Below are 22,192 nucleotides of genomic sequence, written 5' to 3' on the forward strand. Positions count from 1 at the left end.
AAGGAAGAGGCGGGATGGCGGCGGCGAGCGCAAAAGGGGTAGCGGGTGGGAACCGTGACGTCATAGTTGAGGGGTTGCCCGGGCAACGGGGTACGTTCGCCGCGTCGGGACGCCGACGAGCGTCGCCACCGCCGCGCGACGCCGTAAAAATCAATTTAGACCTTGGCTAGGTGACCGCTCCGCGCTCGCACGGCGTTGCTGCGACGCGGTCGCTCCGCTCTCTCTGGCGAGGCGACGAGAGCCACGCTTCTCTGGAGGTGCCGGGCTGCCGATTGCCACCACCGCACCACCGCCGCGTACCGTAGAAGCTCGGGGCCGCGGGCCAAGGCGGCCAAGCTCCGACAGTCGCGAGCGACCAACTCATCGAGCGGGTGCTCCAATCGTGGTGCTGTCGACGGTGCCGCGCGCGACAAGCCACATTACACGCGCCTATAACACCATATATTACACGTACGTGTGACTGATTCGTACACGTACGCGGGACGGCAGTGTACGCACGGGAAACGTCGGCGCGTATATCTAATCACGCGTGCGTACGCACTTTCTCGCGGCGGACGACGCGTCGTATCGCGCGGCGGGAGGAGCGGCGGCGAAAAAGCTCGGATGAGAAAGAGAGAGTGCGAACGAAAGAAAGAGAGAGAATCAAGCGGAACGTAGTGCGCGCAAGCTTACGAAGAACAGTCCTGGCGGACGCCTGAGGGGGAAGATCGACGTGCGAGCTCCCAGTGCTGGAGTTTGCGGAGACGCGCTACCTTCTCGGGAAGATCTCTATCAGCGGGGGCTTTTCACCGGCTGGCGTGCTTCCGGAAATTCCGGATCGGCGCACCGACACGTCGAAGGGAACGGAGGAGCCTGACAGACCAGATGCATCGTGGGAGAAGCACGCGCGATGCTTGCGTAAGCAATCGCGCGCGGCGGTGAGTGAGCTTTTTGCGCTCCGGCGGTTGCTGCAAGAGCCACGAGGAGGAAGTCTGGGACCATACGAGGACAAACGATACGCGGGGCTTGCGCGATCGAAAAAAAAAGCTCGCGTGCACTTTGACCGGAGTGCCCGATGAACGAAACTCGCTTACCACTTGGCCTCTGAGCGAGTGATAAACGCCTCTTTTTGTTCTGACGCGAAGCAATTCGACGGAGCTTTCAAAAAGCAACGCCGGGAAGCTGTGGACGTTTTTCTTTCGTTGACTGTTTGATGTTTACTCGTAAGCGTTTTCTCCTATATTCTATAAGCGGCTTTGACAAAGCTTTATCTATGCGAATTTTCAACTCGACGAACCTGACCGAGTTTATGATGGTGCGCTCGGATAATACATGAAGGCTTTGTAGCGAAACACGAAATTTTTCTCATCTTCAGCTAATTGGCTAATTCGCTAGTAAACGGCGCTTAAAATAAAATCTCTTACATCGATATACGATGTCTTAAATAATATTCCGTGAAAAAGCTCTACGCGTCATCTTTATCTAATAAAAAGTGCACGAGAGAAATTTTTACAGAAATAACTTATCTTTTTCGCCAAAGACTTTCGGACTTATTTTCTTACACGTCGCAACGATCTTTGACCTTTGTAAACACTTGTTCTCGCAATCATTAAACGAGAACGTTTCGTTGCTCGTTACGCGAATTCGTGAGGTTTAAATGTGAGCCCGACTCGATAGGAAACATCGAGTCTTATCGACGAGTAATGTCGCCGACGGCCATCTCTCTGAGAAGTGCACTCGAATCTATCTAGGAAATCAACGGAGAGCTCGAAAGCTCGAGAATGTAGTGTCCTGGTGGGCGCTTGCTGGCGGAGACTCAAGCCCAGGCTCTCGCGGTGGCCAAGCGAGCCGAAACAGGTGGAAGATCTCCGATGCGATACTCTGAAGAGTACCCACGAACAGCTATCGCGTGACTATCGATGATGATGGGAGGCACGTTGCCAGAACGCGATTGGTTAACCCATCGCGCGTCTCCGTTCGGCTCGTGTTTTGCTGCGCGCCGGTCATCGCTTCGTTAAACCCGATATTAACAAGTTAAATCAGAGAAAGGGAGGATCTCGGGGGAAAAAAAAGTGAAATGATGATCCTCGGGATCGTGCCCGAGCTCAGGCTGTTGACGCTAATGTCACCGTCATTGCCGTCGTCGCAGTCGTTGTCATCGTCGCCGCGACGTTGGAGAGGCAAAAATTATTTGGCCAGTTAATCACGACTTTTCGTTTAGGACCTACGATCTTGCACGACAAATGCGGCGAGGTATAACGCGTCTCGGTAAGAGACTGCTTCGACATTTGCATTTTAATGAGAGCGGTGATAAGAAAAGCCGAAACCTGGGTTTTTTTTTCCGCGTGGAAAAGCTTCGTTGAAAAGATTAAGTATACGCAGCCGACGATATTAGATAAATAGATTCGTAGACAGATAAGCGAAGTAAATAGATGGAAATAGAAGGGCTGTCTGTAGCAAGGAAGAAATAAGCTGGTAGATCTTGGATTTAAAAACTAAGATCAAATTAGAAGAATTTAGAAGTTGAAAAAGAACTTGAATTAAAAATAGAAATTTAGCGATGTGATCGTACTTCGAGAAAGATTCAGATCAGTAGTCGTGCGGCGGGCTTAAAGAAGCATGAATCAAATAAGCGGCAGCTCGAGCTGACCTAAAAGAAAATAAAAAAAAAAAAAAAAAAAAAAAAAATTGCGACAAGAAGTGGCGTCCGCGCCATAATTGGAAGAAAGAAGTCTTTAAGTTTAAGAGGTTTATCGAATCTGTATGTAGAACAAGTATCTCAGAGAGTTGGCAGTGGTAAAAATAAAAAATCGTTTCGAGTTCGCCGATAAGAAATATATTGGAAGCAATCGCCGTGGTGATGGCGTACGTTTGAAAAGCGCGGCGCCGTAAATGTCGGTTCGTAAATGTCAAAAAAAAAAGAAAAAACGCACCGACGAAAAACGTTTTACACGATTCGGCGTTGAAGCAAATATCTACGTAAGTGATTGATGCGGGTCGGATTATCGATGTTGAACTTGTCGTAGATCTAGATTAGCAAAGAAGAGAGGAACCGAAACGTGTAAAGGATCGATTGGTGACAGGAGTAAAGCGTATTGCCGAACGTCTTCGGGTACGGTCAACGCTGGCTCTCCCGTTACCCTGAAAGAAGATTCCACCTTCAAGTATGGCCTCGGTGGCAGCGTGGCTGCCATTCGCTCGTGCGGCGGCGATCGGTTGGGTGCCGATCGCCACACACCCACTGCCACCACCGCCGATTCCGAAGGACCGACGTAAAGCCGACGACGAGAAGCTACTGATCAACGTGAGCGGCCGTCGCTTCGAGACGTGGCGCAACACCCTGGAGAAGTACCCGGATACCCTGCTCGGGTCGAACGAGCGCGAGTTCTTCTACGACGAGGAGAGTAAGGAGTATTTTTTCGACCGGGACCCGGACATTTTCCGGCACATCCTCAACTATTATAGAACCGGCAAATTACATTATCCAAAGCACGAGTGCCTGACGAGCTACGACGAAGAACTAGCGTTCTTCGGTATCTTGCCGGATGTCATCGGCGATTGCTGCTACGAGGACTATCGGGATCGCAAGCGCGAGAACGCCGAGCGGCTGATGGACGACAAGCTGAGCGAGAACGGCGACCAAAATCTCCAGCAGCTGCTCGACATCCGACAGAAGATGTGGCGGGCTTTCCAGAATCCGCACATCTCCACCGCCGCGTTGGTGTTTTACTACGTCACTGGATTTTTCATCGCCGTGAGCGTGCTGGCGAACGTGGTAGAGACCGTGCCGTGCGGCAATCGTCCGGGCCGCGCCGGTACTCTCTCGTGCGGCGAACGTTACAAGATCGTGTTTTTCTGCCTGGACACCGCGTGCGTAATGATTTTCACGGCAGAATACCTCCTCAGGTTATTCGCTGCGCCTAGCCGGTGCAAGTTCGCGCGCTCCGTGATGTCGATTATCGACGTGGTAGCGATACTGCCGTACTACATCGGGCTCGGGATCACCGACAACGACGACGTGTCGGGCGCGTTCGTGACGCTACGCGTGTTCCGCGTGTTCCGTATCTTCAAGTTCTCGCGTCACTCGCAGGGATTACGTATTCTCGGCTACACGCTAAAGTCCTGCGCCTCTGAGCTAGGTTTTCTAGTGTTCTCGCTCGCGATGGCCATCATCATTTTCGCCACCGTTATGTTCTACGCGGAAAAGAACGTCGAAGGCACCAACTTCACCTCGATACCTTCCGCTTTCTGGTATACCATCGTCACGATGACAACGCTGGGGTAAATATCATTTTCTACTCATTTCTTTTAACGACAGATAGCGAATCTCTTACGCGTCAATTGCAAAAATTATAATGACGCTGCGATATATCGTAATATAAAATTATTTTTCCGCATAAAATATATTTTAATTACTTATTTATTTTTTCTTAATTTAAATTGCATTTATATACGTATATTAATATAAATAATTAGAAATGTTTTGTGCTTTTTTTTTCTTCTTTTTTTTTAAGAGCGACTATACTTTGCACGTCCGCAATGTAAAACCCATACCTTGCAACATTTTCTTAATATATCGGCTTTTTAATGCATATTAATTGTTCTTGTCGATTTTAATACGCTAATATAATTTTGATCGACGGACTTATGTCGTCTTCGAATATGAAAACGGAACGCGGTTTTAATTTTAGAAAAAACTGTTACAAAGCGGGAGAATGATGTGCGTATAAATATTTATGTCGAGTTTATGTAAAACTTTTTTTCGCATGAAAGAAACTGTCGATAAATCGATTTTTGCAAATTTCGCATTTACAACTCGCGTAACTCAGCGCGGTGATGGAGTGTAGTAGTAGTACACTACAATGCGACGAGTTATGCACCCCCATACAGTACAAGTGAATTGCCCGTCGAAGTGCACGAGAGTTCGAGTATTCGACACAATCTGGCGACCAACTTCAGCGTCGTTATAACTTTTTAACGAGATCGTCATAGTCCCTTGCCCGTAGCTGTTTTTGTGCGGAACTTTGACACTTAGTATTTTGCACTTTGAATTATTTCGATAACGCGCGTTTTCATTCAGACTTTATCACATTTTCGAACTTTCCCCAGATTATTACCGTTTTGGTGCATGAATAATTTATGAGCTCGGAAATTACGTGAAATAAAAAAAAAAAAATTTTTTTTTAATATTAAATGTGAAAAGTGCACAACTTGAGTTTACATAATGATAAGATAACTTATTATTTATACAAATTTGTGCGTGTCATTACGCTGATGTATTTAATATCCAGCAACGTTAAATGTCTGTTTCATTACCTTTTTTGTCACAATTTTAGATTATATTTAAAACTCGTATAATATTTGTTACATAATTATATATGTAATTATATCATGCGATTACAATATAAAGCATGGTTCGTGCCTACTAATTGCTCTCATTCAATTTAACCACTAGATGAGAGTAATAAATTTTATTCGGTAAAAATACTAGTGTGATTTGAAAGCGCATTATTCTCCCGTAATTTATTGGCTCATAAAATCTTCTTTTTTTTGCCCTTCCAACGAGGTTTTTTTTTTTTTCCTTCTTTTTCTCGGCTCAATATCGGAAATGAGAGCCGGCACGAGCGGAAAAGTCTCGGACGCGTATCTTCCGCAACCTCATACACGTTCGTGCTCGATACCTCGGAAGCGCGCCGGTGGTTCCTCCTATTTTACGACATAGTTGCTATTTTTGCCCGGTCGAATCTATGCCAACGTGTATTTTTGTTGCGTTTTCGTTCAGACAGCTGACAATCACGCGTGTAACCCGAGTCATCGAGGTCTGCCTGATAGTTGCACCTACTTGTTACCATTCGCGTGATTTGAGTCGAGTCTGCCGAGATCACGCGAAACTCATTCAATTTATGACATTTGGCATTAATTGAAAAACGGTGCTAGCTATTTTATATCTTGATACTGTATTTGCCGGTATACTTCTTTTCTTTTTTTTATTTCTTATTCTAGATTTTCTTTGGATGCTATATCAATCTCAAGATTACAGCTCACCACTATCGTCTTTTAGTATTCAAATAGAGGCGTGGTCGGTAGTTGTGCAGCACTTTGTATGCAAATCGTATTTCTCAAATAATTTTATGCAAAACTATCTTGTCTAACATTATCGCGCGGACGAAGCGCGAGTATGCTCCGCGGAGAGATCGAGGTTTCCTTAAAGCACCGGATGAGGCTCGTAAAATAACGTTGAGGATAATCCCCGGGATAGATCCGGATTTAATAGGCAATCTAATGTATATTTATGTCACCCCGAGCAGGAAAAATCAGATTTGTCAGTAAAGCCGACAGCGTGCCGCGCTACTTTCTCGTGTCACCGCCGCGTGCCTTAGCGTTTGCGTGTCTGCAGGACTAGGACAGGTCACTTCCTTCAAACTTTAACGAGAAGGATCAACAGGTGCCTCGAGGGTTCGTCTAGTCACACGGCTAGCGTGATCCTTTTTTAATCTACACCGGCCAAATAGTGGCTGCCGATACGAATTACCTTCGACCTAGGCTTACGCGACTCCCAGTAGGAAAAAAAGGAAAAAAAAAAAAAAAGAATAAAAATTGTGGTATTAAAAACCACGCGAAACCTGCGAAATCAAACCAATTTACTCGCGCATGGGATTTACCGAAACTCTTCGCTTATTGTAGAGATTACGTAGCTTATGCATCGGCGACAGTGCAATTCCATCGTACTTTTAATCCTCCGTCGTGCAAATCTATTTTCGTTAAAGGGACGGATATTAATTTCCGCGCACGAGAAGCACGAATCTCGGAAAATAACGTAGTTAAAAAGCTTTTTACCGTTGGAGCTACGAATTAATTTTGCAGCAACGCTTTACATAAACTGTTATACTGCTCTCGCCGGGTATAAGAAATACTTCTGTTCGTATTGAATTAAGTAAACGTTTCACTGCATTAAACAGACAGTATTGTTCAATTTTGTCAGCTTTCCTAAACGGATCAACATTTTGTGACAGTAATGAGAAATATATAAAAAAAAAAAAAAAAAAAAAAAAAAGAAAATTATGGCCACATTTAACTGAATCGAGGGGTCTGCCTAAAATTTGTCTCCGCGCTCTGCGTCACATGTGTCACCTCGGCCTGCATATTGCTCTGGCTCGTGCGAAAATTTATCCGACTCCTCTCGAAATGAGCATCGCATCAATGCATCGTGACACGCAAGTGCGATTCTTGGGTGGGCCAGACGTGTAAATCACAGCCGGTTGTTTCGCGTATGCTATTTTTGACCTATCGCATCTTATGTACGTATTTCACACGCGCGTGTCATGATGATGAACGTTATAATACGAAAGTGTTGAGCTTGCTGGCGAGAATGGATCGCGAATGGATCGTGGAAAATTCATGTGGCGTATAGTAACGCGAGTGGATTTTTAATTTAGCGTCTATCCGCGGTCGGTGCAGGTGGTGTAAACATATCACGGTGGACAGCTCCTTTATTAAGAATTCTTTGTGATTAACAATGCTTTTTATTTTACTTTGTTATATCACCGTGTTTTATAGGTACGCGGATAGCATGTTATTGATATAGTTTTCATTTTTGTGGACGCTAAAATGGGTATTCTATTGTTTAACATTTTCAGTTTAAATTGGAACAATACCAAACAGTATAGGGTAATATTGTAGATACGTACGTAGTGCTTATAACAACATATCTTTTATTTTAGAAAACAAAACGTCGAGATAAGAATAATACGGTAAAATAGAAAAGATTGTACTAAAAGAGATCGAAAAGAGCAAAAAAATATATTACTGTCGAGTGATAATTAAATTAAATTACTGGCGCAATAAAACGTTATGAGTTTCAATTGATATTAACTTTGTCGAATATTGAGATACGAATTTTACTTGCAATGCAAAGTTTATTAATGCAGTCTAAATACATTTTACAATAAAAAAAAAGAAAAAAAAAAGAAATTTTATTTCCGCGCAATTATTATCAAGTTTGTACGTGATTAGAATTAAAGTAATTACCATTAAAAACCGTTTTTGAGCACGTACATGACATACATGCGTATATCCCGGTGGCTTTCGAGAGATAAAATATACCACGGGAAGAGGAGGGTGGGTAACGGTCGCCGTAAACGAGACTTAACAACGTTCGAAGAGAGAAAAAAAGCACGAGCCTTTAAAGGGTTCGTTCGAGATTCTGCGAGCGCCGCGCTGGGCAACGTTATTCAGTTTACCGTAAGTGGGACAGTCTCCCAGATCTCGACGTGTCGTATCACAGTACCTTATTCAATCTGCCGGGTGCACTCTATCAGCCAATCTCTCGCCAATGGAATCCATCGAGCGTGAATTCGCATCGCGGCTTGAATGAGAATCACGTTCGATATGACGACGTATTGCAATTATGCTGGCAGTCGCACGATGCCACGAAAATGGGGGGGAGAGAGAAGAAAAAAAAAATTTGAATCCGTAGCGAGATATGCACGTTAACAATTTTCATTGCGCCAGCTCAATCGAACGCTAGATCAACGAGTTCGTTTTCACACTGCTCCTTTTTCACGCACGACTTTTCGATACAATTTTTATGCGATATTTTTTGCCATGCGCGCATAAATTTGTTCGAATTTAAATTTGCATTCGATGTGTGTTGCATTTGTTATATTATTTTATATCGTAAATTAGAAATATTATTAAATTGTTGTATGCTTTCTATATATCGTCGCGATATAAATAAGTGATGTACGTGACCTAACATTTTTCACCATCTTTTCTATTATTTTTCTTTGTATTTCACAATTTAGATTTTTATGTTTATTTTTATCTTTCTGTGAAATAATAAAGGCGTGATAAATCATGAAAAAGGAATTGTCGGAAGAAAATCCAAGAAGAAAGCGTCGGACGTGTATAGCCTGACAATCGCATTGGGTATAATGTGCATCTTGAAAAAATTACGTACAGCTGTATACGGTTATGATGCAGCGATATGTGCGAATTGATTTTAAAAAATCCAGGCAATTAAATATAAATTATTCGACATTAAATAGCTATTAATTGATTCAAGTATGACATAAATTATTTCATATCACGTTATTGTGATACAAGCATTCGTCAACATTTTATAATATGCACAATATGTAAAATATTTTATTGCTCTCAGCCATTTTTTAATTACGTATATAATAATCTAGCGTGTTAAATCCAAATTCTAGAAATTTTAATAATTGATTTTTAAGGAATTTGAGATCGATTTCGATTGTCCTACATGTTCGTTTTATCGTGGATCGATAGACGTTCACTTTCCGCAAGAGTGGACTTATGAGGAAAGATAGATTGTGCGACGGGAAGCACGAAAATAAAGAAAAATTATATTTCTCGGAAAATTCTTCGGCGGTCTAAAAATCAAGCTATTAATATCAAGAGCAGAGTTTCGCGCGCAGGATCTCTAGCTTTCGTAATCGGATATCTCGGCGAGCGGTAAAGGGAAGGAAGAAGAAAGTTCCTACAATCGCTAAATTAATTTAGGCGCTACGTATATGTTACGTAGGAGAGTATTCACCTATGTAATGCCGTTTTTTTCTTCGGAATATAACCGAATGCGAGTTTTGAGGAGAATTTTCTTCTTAAGCGCACGCTTGTGGCCTATCCTCGAAAGTTTATTTAGGTCGTGAGATGGGGGTAGTTTAAGGTGTGTACGTAAAAAATAAGTACAAGGGCGAACTTCCTCAAGTTTCGTATTCGCCGTCATTGAACTCCGAAAATAAAATCTCTCGGGTGTTTCGCGTTACCAGGCACGAGATCCTCAGGGATCATAAAAAGAGAATCCTCGAGAATGGAAGGGCAAAATTACGAGACAATATAATGTAAAATACAGCGAGATCTTCCAAGAAACTCTTGCTTCAACTTGAATTTATTTTGCAATTCTGTAATGTTAAATATAGCACTCTGACAAATATCGACGAATTTACGAACCCTATTGTTTTATTTTACATTTAACTATTCAGGATTCACCGTTACACCGTAACGTTCGCGCAACGCATTCGGATTTACTTATATATTAAAATATCTTTTTTATTATTTGTTTAAACATTACTACGTGCACTGAGAACATTTCTTAATACTATTATATTCGAACTATTTCTCCTTCCTTTCCATAAATAATAATCGATCTTGAAGAAATTGCTTTTCTTGGTTAAGCGAGTGACGCGGGGTATAAATAAAAAGCTGTAGGTAATGATCAAAGAGAATCGCGCTATCACATAAAATTAACCGCCGTCGCTCTTAAAGATTTTTTTTTTTTTTTTTTTTTTTTTCCGGGGATTAAAAACTCGAGGCGCTATCGAAGATTCGTTCGCGCGAAGTTTAACACGGGATGGCTTTAAAGCGACGTTGATGTATACCTTAAGAGCGAAAAAATGGGTCGAAAGATAGTGCAGGGATAACGAAGAGAAGGGATTGCAGGCATCGACAAACACTTTGCCGCGCCGAGAAAGCCTGATTGGCGTATCGCCAAAACACAGACTTCTCAGCCGCGATAATGCGTGCTTTTTCCTCGACCCAATGTGCTTCCCACAAAATTCGCCCTCTCTTTTTCTCTACCGCATTACGTGACGACCGCGGGGTGTGCGAGTCGCTTGTAGGTTTAATTAAGAAGAAAATTACGAGTTGCAGGAAACCATTGTTTCCTTTATTCCTTCGTCGTTCAATTGTAACCTTAAGCGTCAGCTTTACCGTTGGATCATCGTCGATAATAAGCGCTACTTGGACAAATTATTATTATAATTATGACGTTATAATTTATCAGTGCCATTTGCAATTTACAAATTATACAGAATCCTTAAAATTGGCGTCAAACATAAATTATATTTGTTTATATAATATTCGTCGCCTGCTATATTTATTATATAACGTTCGTTATACAGTGTTTGTGAAATTATTAGCTCATTATGCATGATTATAATTTGACGTTAATTATTAGCACTTAATATCGACACGATCCAGTAAATTATCGCGCGTTAAAGAAGAATTATTATTACAATTGATTCAGCGAATGAATGTTTCACTTGTTTTAATTCCCCGAAGAGTGAACGTATTTCACGACAGCAGTTATTAATGCATTTGCCCTTTTATGATCGGGAATGAAGCAAAATGGTAAAACGCTGATATACTATCGACGAGTTCACGGATAGAGCACCGGTAATATCGTTTCGGATAGCTTTTGTTATTCACTAGACTAATTATTAATAAAAATTTCTTTTTCTCTTCGTCTTTTTGAATTGAAACAATCTCGCAATGTATTTCCTGAGTAATTGGCTGCGCTCACCGAATTGCTGCCAAATTATGCAGGCAGTACGATTATTGAAGTTCATTGCCTTATATACAGTTAGTTTCATGAAACTCCAAGAAATCGGATTTACGTTCTGATTATATTATAAGCTCCTTTCATCATGTGATACAATATTAACTAAAGTTCGGGATTGTTATCACGGATTTCAGCATCAGTGGAATAGATCACAAGAGGCAATAATTTTCTACGATAATATTATATAACTTACGTATAGGTACAATGATTATACATTATGCAAAAAAATTTTTAGAATGTAATTGTAGAGAATTTTAAATAAAATCAATGTTAAAATGTGTATTTTTTTTTTTTTTTTATAAAAATACACATATAATTGTGTAGCGCAAAAGCAAATACGCCTCTTGACACTAGACAGGCCAAACGGGTGTATTCGTTCGGGTAAAATTGCACCTATGTGGACAAATAACAGCGGGATTAAAAGGCTATTTTTCTACCAATCTCTTTTATTGACGCAATAGTCCCTTTGCTAGCCCTCTGCTCTTTAATTCTCTCGTTGGCAAAAAAGTGTTGTAAGTACGCGGTGTTAGAATGATTGCGTTTGATTTAATTAATGGAAATGAAATACAATGACAGGATTTAAGTATCAGCCGTAATGTTTATTATGCTAAATAAAATTAATCAAATGTATTTCTATCATTTTTTATCAAACTTGAATATATTTCGAGAAATTTTGATTTTATATTAAAACGCACAATTTTTACTTAGGGAAATAATTCGTTATACTAGTCCGAGGTAAAACTAAATAGAATTTGATTTCGTTATTTGGCACATAAATGCGTTCATGGCTTTAATTGATGAAAAGTAATTAGGTCATTGATATAAATAAGTTTTTTTTCTTTTTTTTTTTGTTATAACTCAACGTATTCTATTTAAGATTGACCAAAATTATTAAAAGACCGCTTTCACGCTGTATTTCCGTTTTAGTCCCGACGTTATTTTCCGCAGCTCGAATAAACCTCTCGTGCTGAATTTCCGGAAATATAAGGCCTCCACAGTTTCGCTACCAGCACCCAATCTCGTTTTCCCTTGCCCTCTATATTTCTCTCTTTCTCGCGCCTTTCTTGAAAATATCTATCGTATTTCTTGTTCGGTGAGGAACCTCATATTTTGTCAGTAAAAAAAAAAAAAATATATGACTTATAAAATATTTTATATTTTAATATTTCATTGAATTTTCTTTTCATTTCTCAAACTTGCATTAAATTGCGTTCGAACAATGAATCATGTGAATACGAAAAAGGAAAAAAAATTCATGGTCTTGCGCGCGATTCTCATCGTTAGTCGTAGCGTGAAACGTTAAAAAATGATTTCTGCAGCCTTGCCGAACCGTACGTCAGTGGCGTCTAGTTCCTGAACAAGCATCAGTGTTAACAAGGTGCGATTTGTAATTCATGAAGTGCGCGACGGGATGGATTGCATTAAAAAGAAAAAAAAATTGTCAAACGAAAAAGCGTTTTTCTTAGCCTCCGCGTTAACGCTTCGTAGAATTTATTAACTCCGTGAAAAAGCATTGTCACGGCAACCTTACGTACTACCGATTGTTAATCGATGTATGTGACAGATAAATGTATATGTAAAAAAGTAGACTTTATCGAAATTAAAAAAAAAAAAAGTTTAAATCAATTCAGAGGTTTTTTTTGCGTATGAAAAAAATTCTAAAACTATATACACTTGTCCGAAGATCAATAGTTGCTATTTTTATTCGGTTGCATAATCGGATAACCGACTTTCATATTGACTTTTGTGAGACATTTGAAGAGAATCTATGGATAAGACACCGAAATTTTTATTCCGTTCGATTTGCTGATTAAATCAGTACCGATTTGACCATGTACGATTCTTGTAGTATGGTAAATCCGTCCTTTTTTCGCATTAGATCCTTATTCGTTGTTACTTCTTTTCCCTCCCCATAGAATCTTTTCATAGCCTTCCGGCATCTATGTCTCTATCGATCTGTTTGACCGAGGCCATGTACAAGGCCGGTTTGGGCGGGGTCATATCACGAGGAGAGAAAAATTGGCAGTGATGAGTCGATGTTGCGTATAAAGAGCATTAGAACTCCGATTTTGAGAGCACGAAAAAAAAACGGCTTTTCTCCTCGAGATTTATTCCGTCGTTTTTAAAAGGAATAAATATTGCGGTTTGACACGCCGTATTCTCCGCGCAGAATTGGCACCCGCGGAATGTTTGCAAGATGTAACTTTTGTAAAGAATAAAAACTTTCGACTACATCGATCCTCGTCTTTTTTTTTTTCCCAACATAATCGATAACAAAGTTTTAAGAAATTCAAAAAAGTAAATTGCATATACACGACGTTTGTCGGAAAAAGAAACGCTGTTTAAATAAATGTTTTCCGTGATTAAATTACCATTTCGATTAAAATTCAACAAAGTGCATAGAAAGCATGAAATTGACTGAATTGCATTTCAAGTATGTTAAACCGGGGCGAGCCTGCGAGCGACATAATCGACCATATTTTCGATGCAATTACTCAAAGATATGCAAGATGATTCGAAGAAACTTTCGAGTCCCGGAGTAAGTCAGTTTGTCCGCGGCGTGACCCAGTTGTTTGGCGTTAACACACTCTTCTAGACCACGGAGTTAAGTTCCGGCAAAGCCTTAGCTTGCATTTGACAGAAATTCTCTTCTTCATTATCCACTTCCCGTATTTTCTTCGTGTACGTCGGACCATTCGCGTCATTAACGCCAAACACACGGCTGACGTTAAATTATTACACAAACGTATTTGTAATGTCGTTTTTCACCATTTCAGCAATTTCATTAATAATTCTCATTATCGGTGTATCTCGTTTAATAATAAAAACGTTATTAATTTATTAACTCGTGAATACGGTAGAATTAGAGAGAGAACACGCCGATGGGAAACGGTCGCTAATCTGTTTGTGCGTTGCAAAACAAAGGGAATCGATGAAATCTCATCGACCTGGGATTTCGAGTCCAATTCCGAGACAATTTTTCACGTTCGTCCAATATCGCTTTAAAGCGGTTATCGCGTTGCCGTTTCCAGCGCCGATAGTGGCCGACTAAAAATAATATCTCCACTCGCCGGGCGTGACATTTAACGGTTACTCGCCCACGAATCGACCCGACTCCCTCAAACATAATTACCCTTTCTCATTAGCCTCTTTCACGGTTTACGGTCCGATCGGCCCCTCATCGTCGTAGATAATCGCTACGATAGAAGTAGCTCGCGATAAACTCGATATACTAATTGACGATGATTTTCTGCGACGAAATATTTTGCGGTAATATACATATACATATATTATGTTGATAAATTTATACATCAACTGCCTTATATGTTTTTTTTATTTTTCTTTCTGTCACGCGGCTTAATTTTTCAATTACATTATAATTTCAATAAATCGTTATCTATTCGTAACGCAGATATATATAGAGACATAAATGGTGTCAATCTAATTCTGGATTATTTTATTCGAGTGCAAACTAAAAATAAGAATTTACGAAACTCTGACATTTGAGTAAATTTATGATTCACCATACGTGATTTTAATATTATTACCTATTGCATCAATTAGTGGGGGTTTTTTTCTTTCTATTTACGATTGTATATGTTAAATAAAAATATATAAGTGCGACGAAATGAAATTTACGGAGGGAAAAGAAAAAAAATTGGAAAAATTGTGCCCCTAGTTTTAATTAATAATTTGTTAGAAATATGTAAATCCTTTTATCTATTTTTTTTTCTAGAACACATTGTTATAACTTTGTTGTATATAAAGCTGTGACACGTTAAGAAATTATTGCCTCTTGATAGACCTTTGTTTCGGACAAGTTGGCGTGTACTAAACGGCTGTTGAATCGAAAACACGCAATGCAATTAATATACGTACTAATTGCTCAAGTTTGGGTAATTAAGAAGTTCCTGCACGGCCTGAAATCTCGCGCATGTACGGTATTACGCCAGATTAATTTGCATGACGGCCAAAAAGAATCACGATAACAGCTTAATATAATAGCAGAGCCGTGGCTTATGTATCTCTGTGCGAGCTAAACTTCTGCCGGAGGAAAAATAAAAGCAAACGAACTTGAGCATTAATTTACATTATGACATACTATTCAATTTGTATCTTATCTAAAAAGCCCTAGCGTTAAAGCAATTATTCTGGGTGATACTTATTTCAGCTCGTAAAGTTAATGAAAGCGGATCGTTAATTTAATTAAAGTGCAAAAGTAACTAACGACCGTGAAAAGATCTTAATTGCTCTTGCTAATCTTGTTGCGTGTTTTCGGTTAATAGCGTCGCATGGCGCACGCCATCGTGTGAATTCAGATGGCTGATTATAAATTACAAGATCACACCCCTACGTTCATAATTCGGAAAAAAAAAATGCGGACTACGTAAAAGTAATATCTCATTAAATTACTTGACAGCATTAAAGTGTTAAGTATCAACGCGCGTATTAATTATTTAATATTTAATAAATACCTTCTAAAATACCTCACGGTGATTAAATATCGTAGTAAATTTTTAAAAATAATCTAGTTATTATACCATTATATATTTTACTGAGAAAGATAAACGACTGTTTATTGAATATTTTAACGAGAATTTTGTGAAATCGGTATTTTTAACGCGGGGATTTCGTGGCGAGCTATACATTGAAAGCTGTATTGACAATGTATAATGTTAAAGCATTTTCGACCTCCGTCGCAGTTAGAATTGAATCTGTTTATTTGATCTGAGTTGAAATGCGGTGCTAACATCGCGTGTCATTAAAGTGTTTTCAGGAAATCGGGGTATAGGGATCACCACCAAGTACGGTCCGCGCCTTTGGATTTCTCTAGAATCTCTTGGCTATCTGCCAAGGATTGTTAGATCGTATCCGACAATTCGTATATACGTAATATAATCTAGATGTATTAATACATACTACATTGCAACGTGGTGCAACGTCAGCCGTTCGTTTACCCGTTTATTAGTATTTTGCCATCGTCGTGTAATCCGTCGAGGTTTCTCGTGCATAAACCCACCTCAAATTAATTTAACGTCGCGATAACTTTTATCACTATCGTATAAGATTTAATTATTTCCTGTTTTACAATTTTATAAATTATATTTCTTTACCGTTGCTTCATTTTTACGTGGCGATAAATATGTTATTTGCGTTTTTTCTTTCTACGCAGTTACTTGTCTCTTCTTTCATTGCAATTGTGTAATTCTTTCGTAAAAACTGGAGTAATTTATTTTATATTTATTTTAAAATATCTGGTTTTTTTTTTTTTTTTTATCGAACATTACGTATCTGTACGTCAAGCGTGTTTAAGTTTTAGCGATTATTTGGCACATATGCGTTACTATTTGTACAATTTAAGAAAGTCTGATATTTCTTTCTTAATAGAAAGTGCGAGCTTGCAAAGTTGTTCGGGAGTTATTTCGCAAAGGGAAACTTTCCTCAGGACTTTCTGAAAGAGCTCATTTTGAAGATAAGTCTTTTCGGAGTATTCTCGCGGAACTATTATTTGACTAATTACTGCCCAGAATAAATTATTACATCATTAACTGTTCAGCATTTAAACGACCGAATCCAAGAAATATATATTTTTTTTTTGCAATGTTAAAATTTTATTAAATAGAACTGTGGGCAATTAAATTAGAATTTATATAGATTTAAATTAAATATAAGTAATGTTACGATTACCGATTATTTTTTAATGATTCGCCTTATCAACTTTTTAATACACAAAAATTGTTCAACTAACTTAAAGAATTAAAATATATCTGTGAAAATAGTTTTAGACGATGAAGTTACTATAGATAAAATATAAAAGTTCTGCTTTTCTCCTACGGCTTTTATGACTTACATCATCACCGCTTGTGGCTAATAAATTGTAGAGGCTGATTCTTTATACGACGCGCGTAGCGCGATAGACGCCGGCACTCAAGTCACGTTATAAAAAATAAAGTATGATGTGTACAAGAATTTTAATTATGGATGTTTTGAGGGTGTTAAAAGTATCGTATCGATACTCTTTTTTTTTTTTCCTTGATTATTACACTTGTTTCTTGAACACTTATTTATTTGAGAATTAATTTTCGTGAAGTTTATCTGTTACGTAAAAAAATCGCGAGAGACAGGTCGGAATCGCCCGTGGAAAAATCGCGTATTCACGTAAAAGTGTATCGCCCGTGTAATAATCCTCATTCATAATAGCGTGGATGCTGGTTCGCGGACGACGCATGACGTATGCTATTGTGGCTACACGCGTATCACTTAAATTCTTCGGCGTTGACTGCGTCGCGATATTTGGCATCGCGACATGCATCTGGTGCGCAATTTTGATTAACGGCGATGCCGGCGGCGGCGATTCTCCGCATCCGGAAATAACGACGCGAAATGTGGTATTATAATGTAGTCCAAAAACGTTTTATTTTTTATTTTTTTTTTTTGAATTTTATTTTATAACAATTTAGATCAGATAATTAGATAACTGAGTTAATCGATAATAAGATGGTAGGAATGGTAGTTCACGAAACCATTTAATTTCTCAACTACTGACTTTAGTTCTCTCTAATTCTCCGATACCTACTGGGCTGCACTTTAGCGATTGTTCGGACAGGTAGAATGTGAGTTATTACATCGTCGTTAAAACGCTAATCGCACAATGGCGTAACCGATACAGAACCTGGTCTCGCGTTTGCAGCGAAATTTCGGACGAAATCAGGGTTGATAAGATCATCGTGTTACTGTCAATCAAGTAACTCAATTGATGGCTCTTTTAACGACATCGCGGATCGATGCTATTAATACAGTACTGTTAACGCGATACACATTTAACGTAAAAAGCAAAAATGCTTCACTTTTTCAAGGATTTTATGCGAAACAAAAATTGACGTGTTCAATATTTATTAGCAAGGTTTTGGTATTATTTTTAACTTCGATTAGTTTCAAACTTTATATGCATCTCCAATAAAACAAGCAATGCCATAAGCGAGCGTTACGGTAATTGTCGGAAGCGCGATATCTTTTTGAGAAATTATATTAATTGAAATTCACATTCGACTGGACTTCTTTGAACTTGCAATTAGAGCGTGATAGATCGTCGGCATCAATGTTGAAATCGTCTTTCCGTGGCAGACCGCATTACCCGATTAATCAGAAACTTCACACAGCGAGGCTTATGGCGCTTTGAAGTTAAGCACCTGGCAGATCGAATTAGGGTATCCCGAGGCGATTTATATCTTTGTACTTTATTTTTACACAATTACGTAATTCAAAATGTTTAATGTCGAATAAAATTTTGAAATTATTTAATATAGAATTACTAATTACTTAATTAATTATTTTAAGACTAAAATTGAATTATAGCAAGATATAGATTAAAATTTACTAATTCTGGTTAAAGAATTATATTTTTGTTCTACTTAAGCATCTCTATTCGTGAGTTTCGATTACCCTTCTCGACTTTACGCCACGGTATCGCTAAGGGCAAATCGTTATTACATAGACCGCCTTGAAATTGGCATATTGCTATCGATTAGACTTTTCGAGGACATCTCGTCGCGGAATTTCTTTTCCCTTACGTTCGCGGTTTGCGAATATTGAAAATAATCTTTATGGAGGCACAGGTGTGCCTTCACGTATGGCCTCGGATCGCCTAGATTTGATGCTAAATCCGCTTGTCGGTACAAGCAGACAGGTGCCAGCCGATTTCAAGCCAATCCACTCTTCCATCTTACCGTATCCCTTGCCGCGGTTTCCGTTTTCGAGTGTTGAATAAACGTATTCAGAGACGCGTTGGAACGAACGGATTTAAAATTAGGACGAGAGCAAAGTTATGCTTTCGCAATTGTGCCAATTATTCTGATATTTGTATTATTTATATTATGCAATTTAAAGATGTGCAGATAAATAAAAAATGTTTCTCACAACGGAGTTCTGACCTTCCGCGGTGTGTCTTAAATGTCGATCAAGTCAGAGACAATTACGAGTTCAGGTCAATCGAGCTTTATTGTACGTTGATTCGTAAATAGCAAAGTTCTCTTTTCTGGGCAGAAATTCTCGCCGTTTCTGGGACACTCTGTATATCGATTAATTCAGAAATAGCTGCAAGTACGCTGAAAACGCTCGAGTATCAGTACTCTTCTTCATGACGACGCAATTCTCATGGGTTGAGATATTTGTATCCTTGCGTCAGTAATATTTACTAGTTCTTTTAATTTTTTAATACAACGTACTACGATAATGCCAGCGATAAAATAATAAAATTGTGCATAAATATGTGTATCGACCTGAAAAAGCTATCGTCGCGTTAGGAAATTGCGGACTTATCATTTGTACTCCCGAAATTAATACGATTAATAGAATTTAAAATAAAGAGCGCTCGCTCACTTTGTGCAATCTCGACGCCTATCGATGGACGAAAAAAGAAAAGACTATGAAAAACAAATAGCTCTCTTCGAACCTAACAATTTGTGTCAAATAATATACCTTTGGCGGAATATATATTTTTTACGATTTTACGGGTATATAATTTTTTTTTTCACCCTCCCCCTTTCCCCGTATATTATTTTGTTCACCCGCAGCTGATTAACGGACCCTGATGATTCATAAGTAGCAGGATTCCTTGTCAAAACAGTCGATCATCTCTCGAATTCATCTTTGTCTGTGCCTGCGCCGTTAAGTTATTACGACGGACGACTCAGGGCGAGAATGCACTTTATTTTGAGACAAGGCGCGCGAAACACTTCGCGGCCAACGTGGAAAGCCGACGGTTTGTCTTTTAATAGCACGTTGCATCTTGGTAACGACGGGGCCGCCGTCCACCCCGGCTTACTCGATATACTGGGCGGCCCGAAAATGTCGCTCGATTTGACGAAGATATAGTCTCGGTTAGACGGTGACGCGATGTTGCGGTCAATCATTTTGTTGTAAATATAGATTCGTTTGTTCGCGATCGAGTTGACCAATTGCCGACCGGTATTTGAGGTTTTGTACATGGTAGCCGCGTTGCGTGTAAACGCGTCTCTTTGTGCCAACGAAACTGGCATCTGGATCCGCGGATAATATTGCATTAGAATTTCAATTACAGTCCAGTGAATATTATACGTTGCATGAAAACAGTCAATCATTTCAATTCTTCTCCCTTTCTTTTTTTCTCTATTATTATTATAATTATTAAACATATTTTTAAAATATTATCTGGTAAATATTAAATTAGCATACGAGTTAATATAAAATTAAATAAAGAGTTTAAAATTGTACACGAGATAAAGTTTCGCAGTAGGAGATAGTATTTGTAGAATATGTTTTTCTCTCTCACTTCTTCTTTGACGTAATTATATTTAATACGAATTGTTTAATAACTACATCACGAAATAAACTTTTTTGTAGCTGAGTTATTATGAAATAAAAAATTATAAGTGATTAAATATATCACTGTATAAACGTGAAAATTTTGGGACCTTTTGTTACATACTTCCTTACATTTTTTTTTTTTTTTTTTACCTCGCGAGTGTTGTTTGAAAAAAAGAAGTGGGTCACTGTGACTACTAAACAATGGCAAAAGGCAAGAAAAGTGTGCGACCATGCGAGGTAGCTACGACGCGATGAGCCGGTGATGCATAGATTTCGCGTTAGAAGCTTTTGCTACATTCATGACTGTCAACGTAAATCAAAGGATATGGTGTGTTCACAAACGAACGAGTTTTACTAAAAATCCATACCGACCGATATTCGTTAAAGTATTTAAAATTACATTTTACGTAAACAATCCTTTCGGGATTATTGCAAAGAAATTACTTTCATAATTAATTTATCGTATACTAGCTACTTTTATTTCGATCGCTTTGCAAAGCTTTTACTCGGATGTTTTAAATAAATTTTCCGTTTTTCGTATTAAAATATAAAAGAGTGTAATTGCGCGTCCTTGTATTTCCACTTTCCTCTCAATCTCATCATGTGGCTACTTGTGTGTGTTATAAATGCGCGCATTACGTCGTTTTCGTAGCGAAACGAGATGAAAATGATCGTGGAAACGACGGCGTTTGCAGTTTGCGCAAACTCTGCCAATTCACAAAACCCTTTTTTTTTGCATTTAGAAGATACCTGTTGTGACAGAGGTTTTTATCTTTATTCGGCAAGAATACTCTTACTAGCCAGTTTAAATCGTTATAATGTCGTACTACGTAAATTAACTGCAAGATTATTTCTTTCCCATGGTAACGTTTCTAAATTTGTACAAAAATTTTCTTGTAGCGTCTATATATAATCAGCTAAAGATTAAAACTGGAATATTGACCGAGAAAAATTACAAGAGAAGGAAACAAAAAAAAAAAAGAAAAAAAAAGAAAAAAAAGAGAAAGAAAGCTCGTATAAAAGTTTTATCGCGTTTATTTAAGTTTGAGTTAACTTTGAAATTTGATTAGACTTTCAGATATGAATGCTGGATACTTCATTTTTTTTTCTTTTTTATGTATTTGAATTTTTCTTCAAGACTGAAGCTTTTTCTCTCGGTAATAATATTAAAACTCCAGTAGTTGCGAAGTTAATGATAATTAAAAGCTTATTTTCACAAATTAAACTTCAAAGCTGCATAATTGATAAGCTTTTCAATTAATTTTTAATGAATTTTGAATAATACAACGATTTGAGATTAGATTTAAATACGTTTATAGATATTTAAAATTTATTGTTATTTTATTAGCCGTATCTGATTTAACTACGGATTTGGCCTAGTCTGTCTCTCTATGAAACTAACAATAAGTCCCAGGTAGTTGCTCGGCGACCGCCCAAGGCGCGCTTGTCTAAAAATAGATCACTAAATCCTACGTTTTCGCCGGTTCTAAACTCGCTACCGTCGCG

At 38.7% G+C, this 22,192-nt stretch overlaps 1 protein-coding gene across 7 annotated transcripts in view; it reads left to right on the top strand.

Annotated features, from left to right (window-relative positions):
* The first annotated feature begins 204 nt into the window (after positions 1-204).
* Positions 205-22,192, top strand: part of Shal (potassium voltage-gated channel protein Shal) — a 93,123-nt gene continuing 71,135 nt past the window's right edge. For 2 of the 7 annotated variants that reach the window (XR_011545918.1, XR_011545919.1), the window contains exon 1: positions 208-4,260. Coding sequence is in view for 5 of the 7 variants with exons in the window: in XM_070658466.1 (XP_070514567.1) it covers positions 3,146-4,260 (1,115 nt within the window). In the remaining 2 variants the exon portion in view is untranslated. Of the gene's footprint in view, positions 4,261-22,192 lie in introns of all 7 variants that reach the window. The other 5 variants (XM_070658463.1, XM_070658464.1, XM_070658466.1 and 2 more) reach the window with 4 other exon arrangements.

The sequence above is a fragment of the Cardiocondyla obscurior genome, linkage group LG06 (assembly GCF_019399895.1).
Source record: "Cardiocondyla obscurior isolate alpha-2009 linkage group LG06, Cobs3.1, whole genome shotgun sequence".
Lineage (NCBI taxonomy): Eukaryota > Metazoa > Arthropoda > Insecta > Hymenoptera > Formicidae > Cardiocondyla > Cardiocondyla obscurior.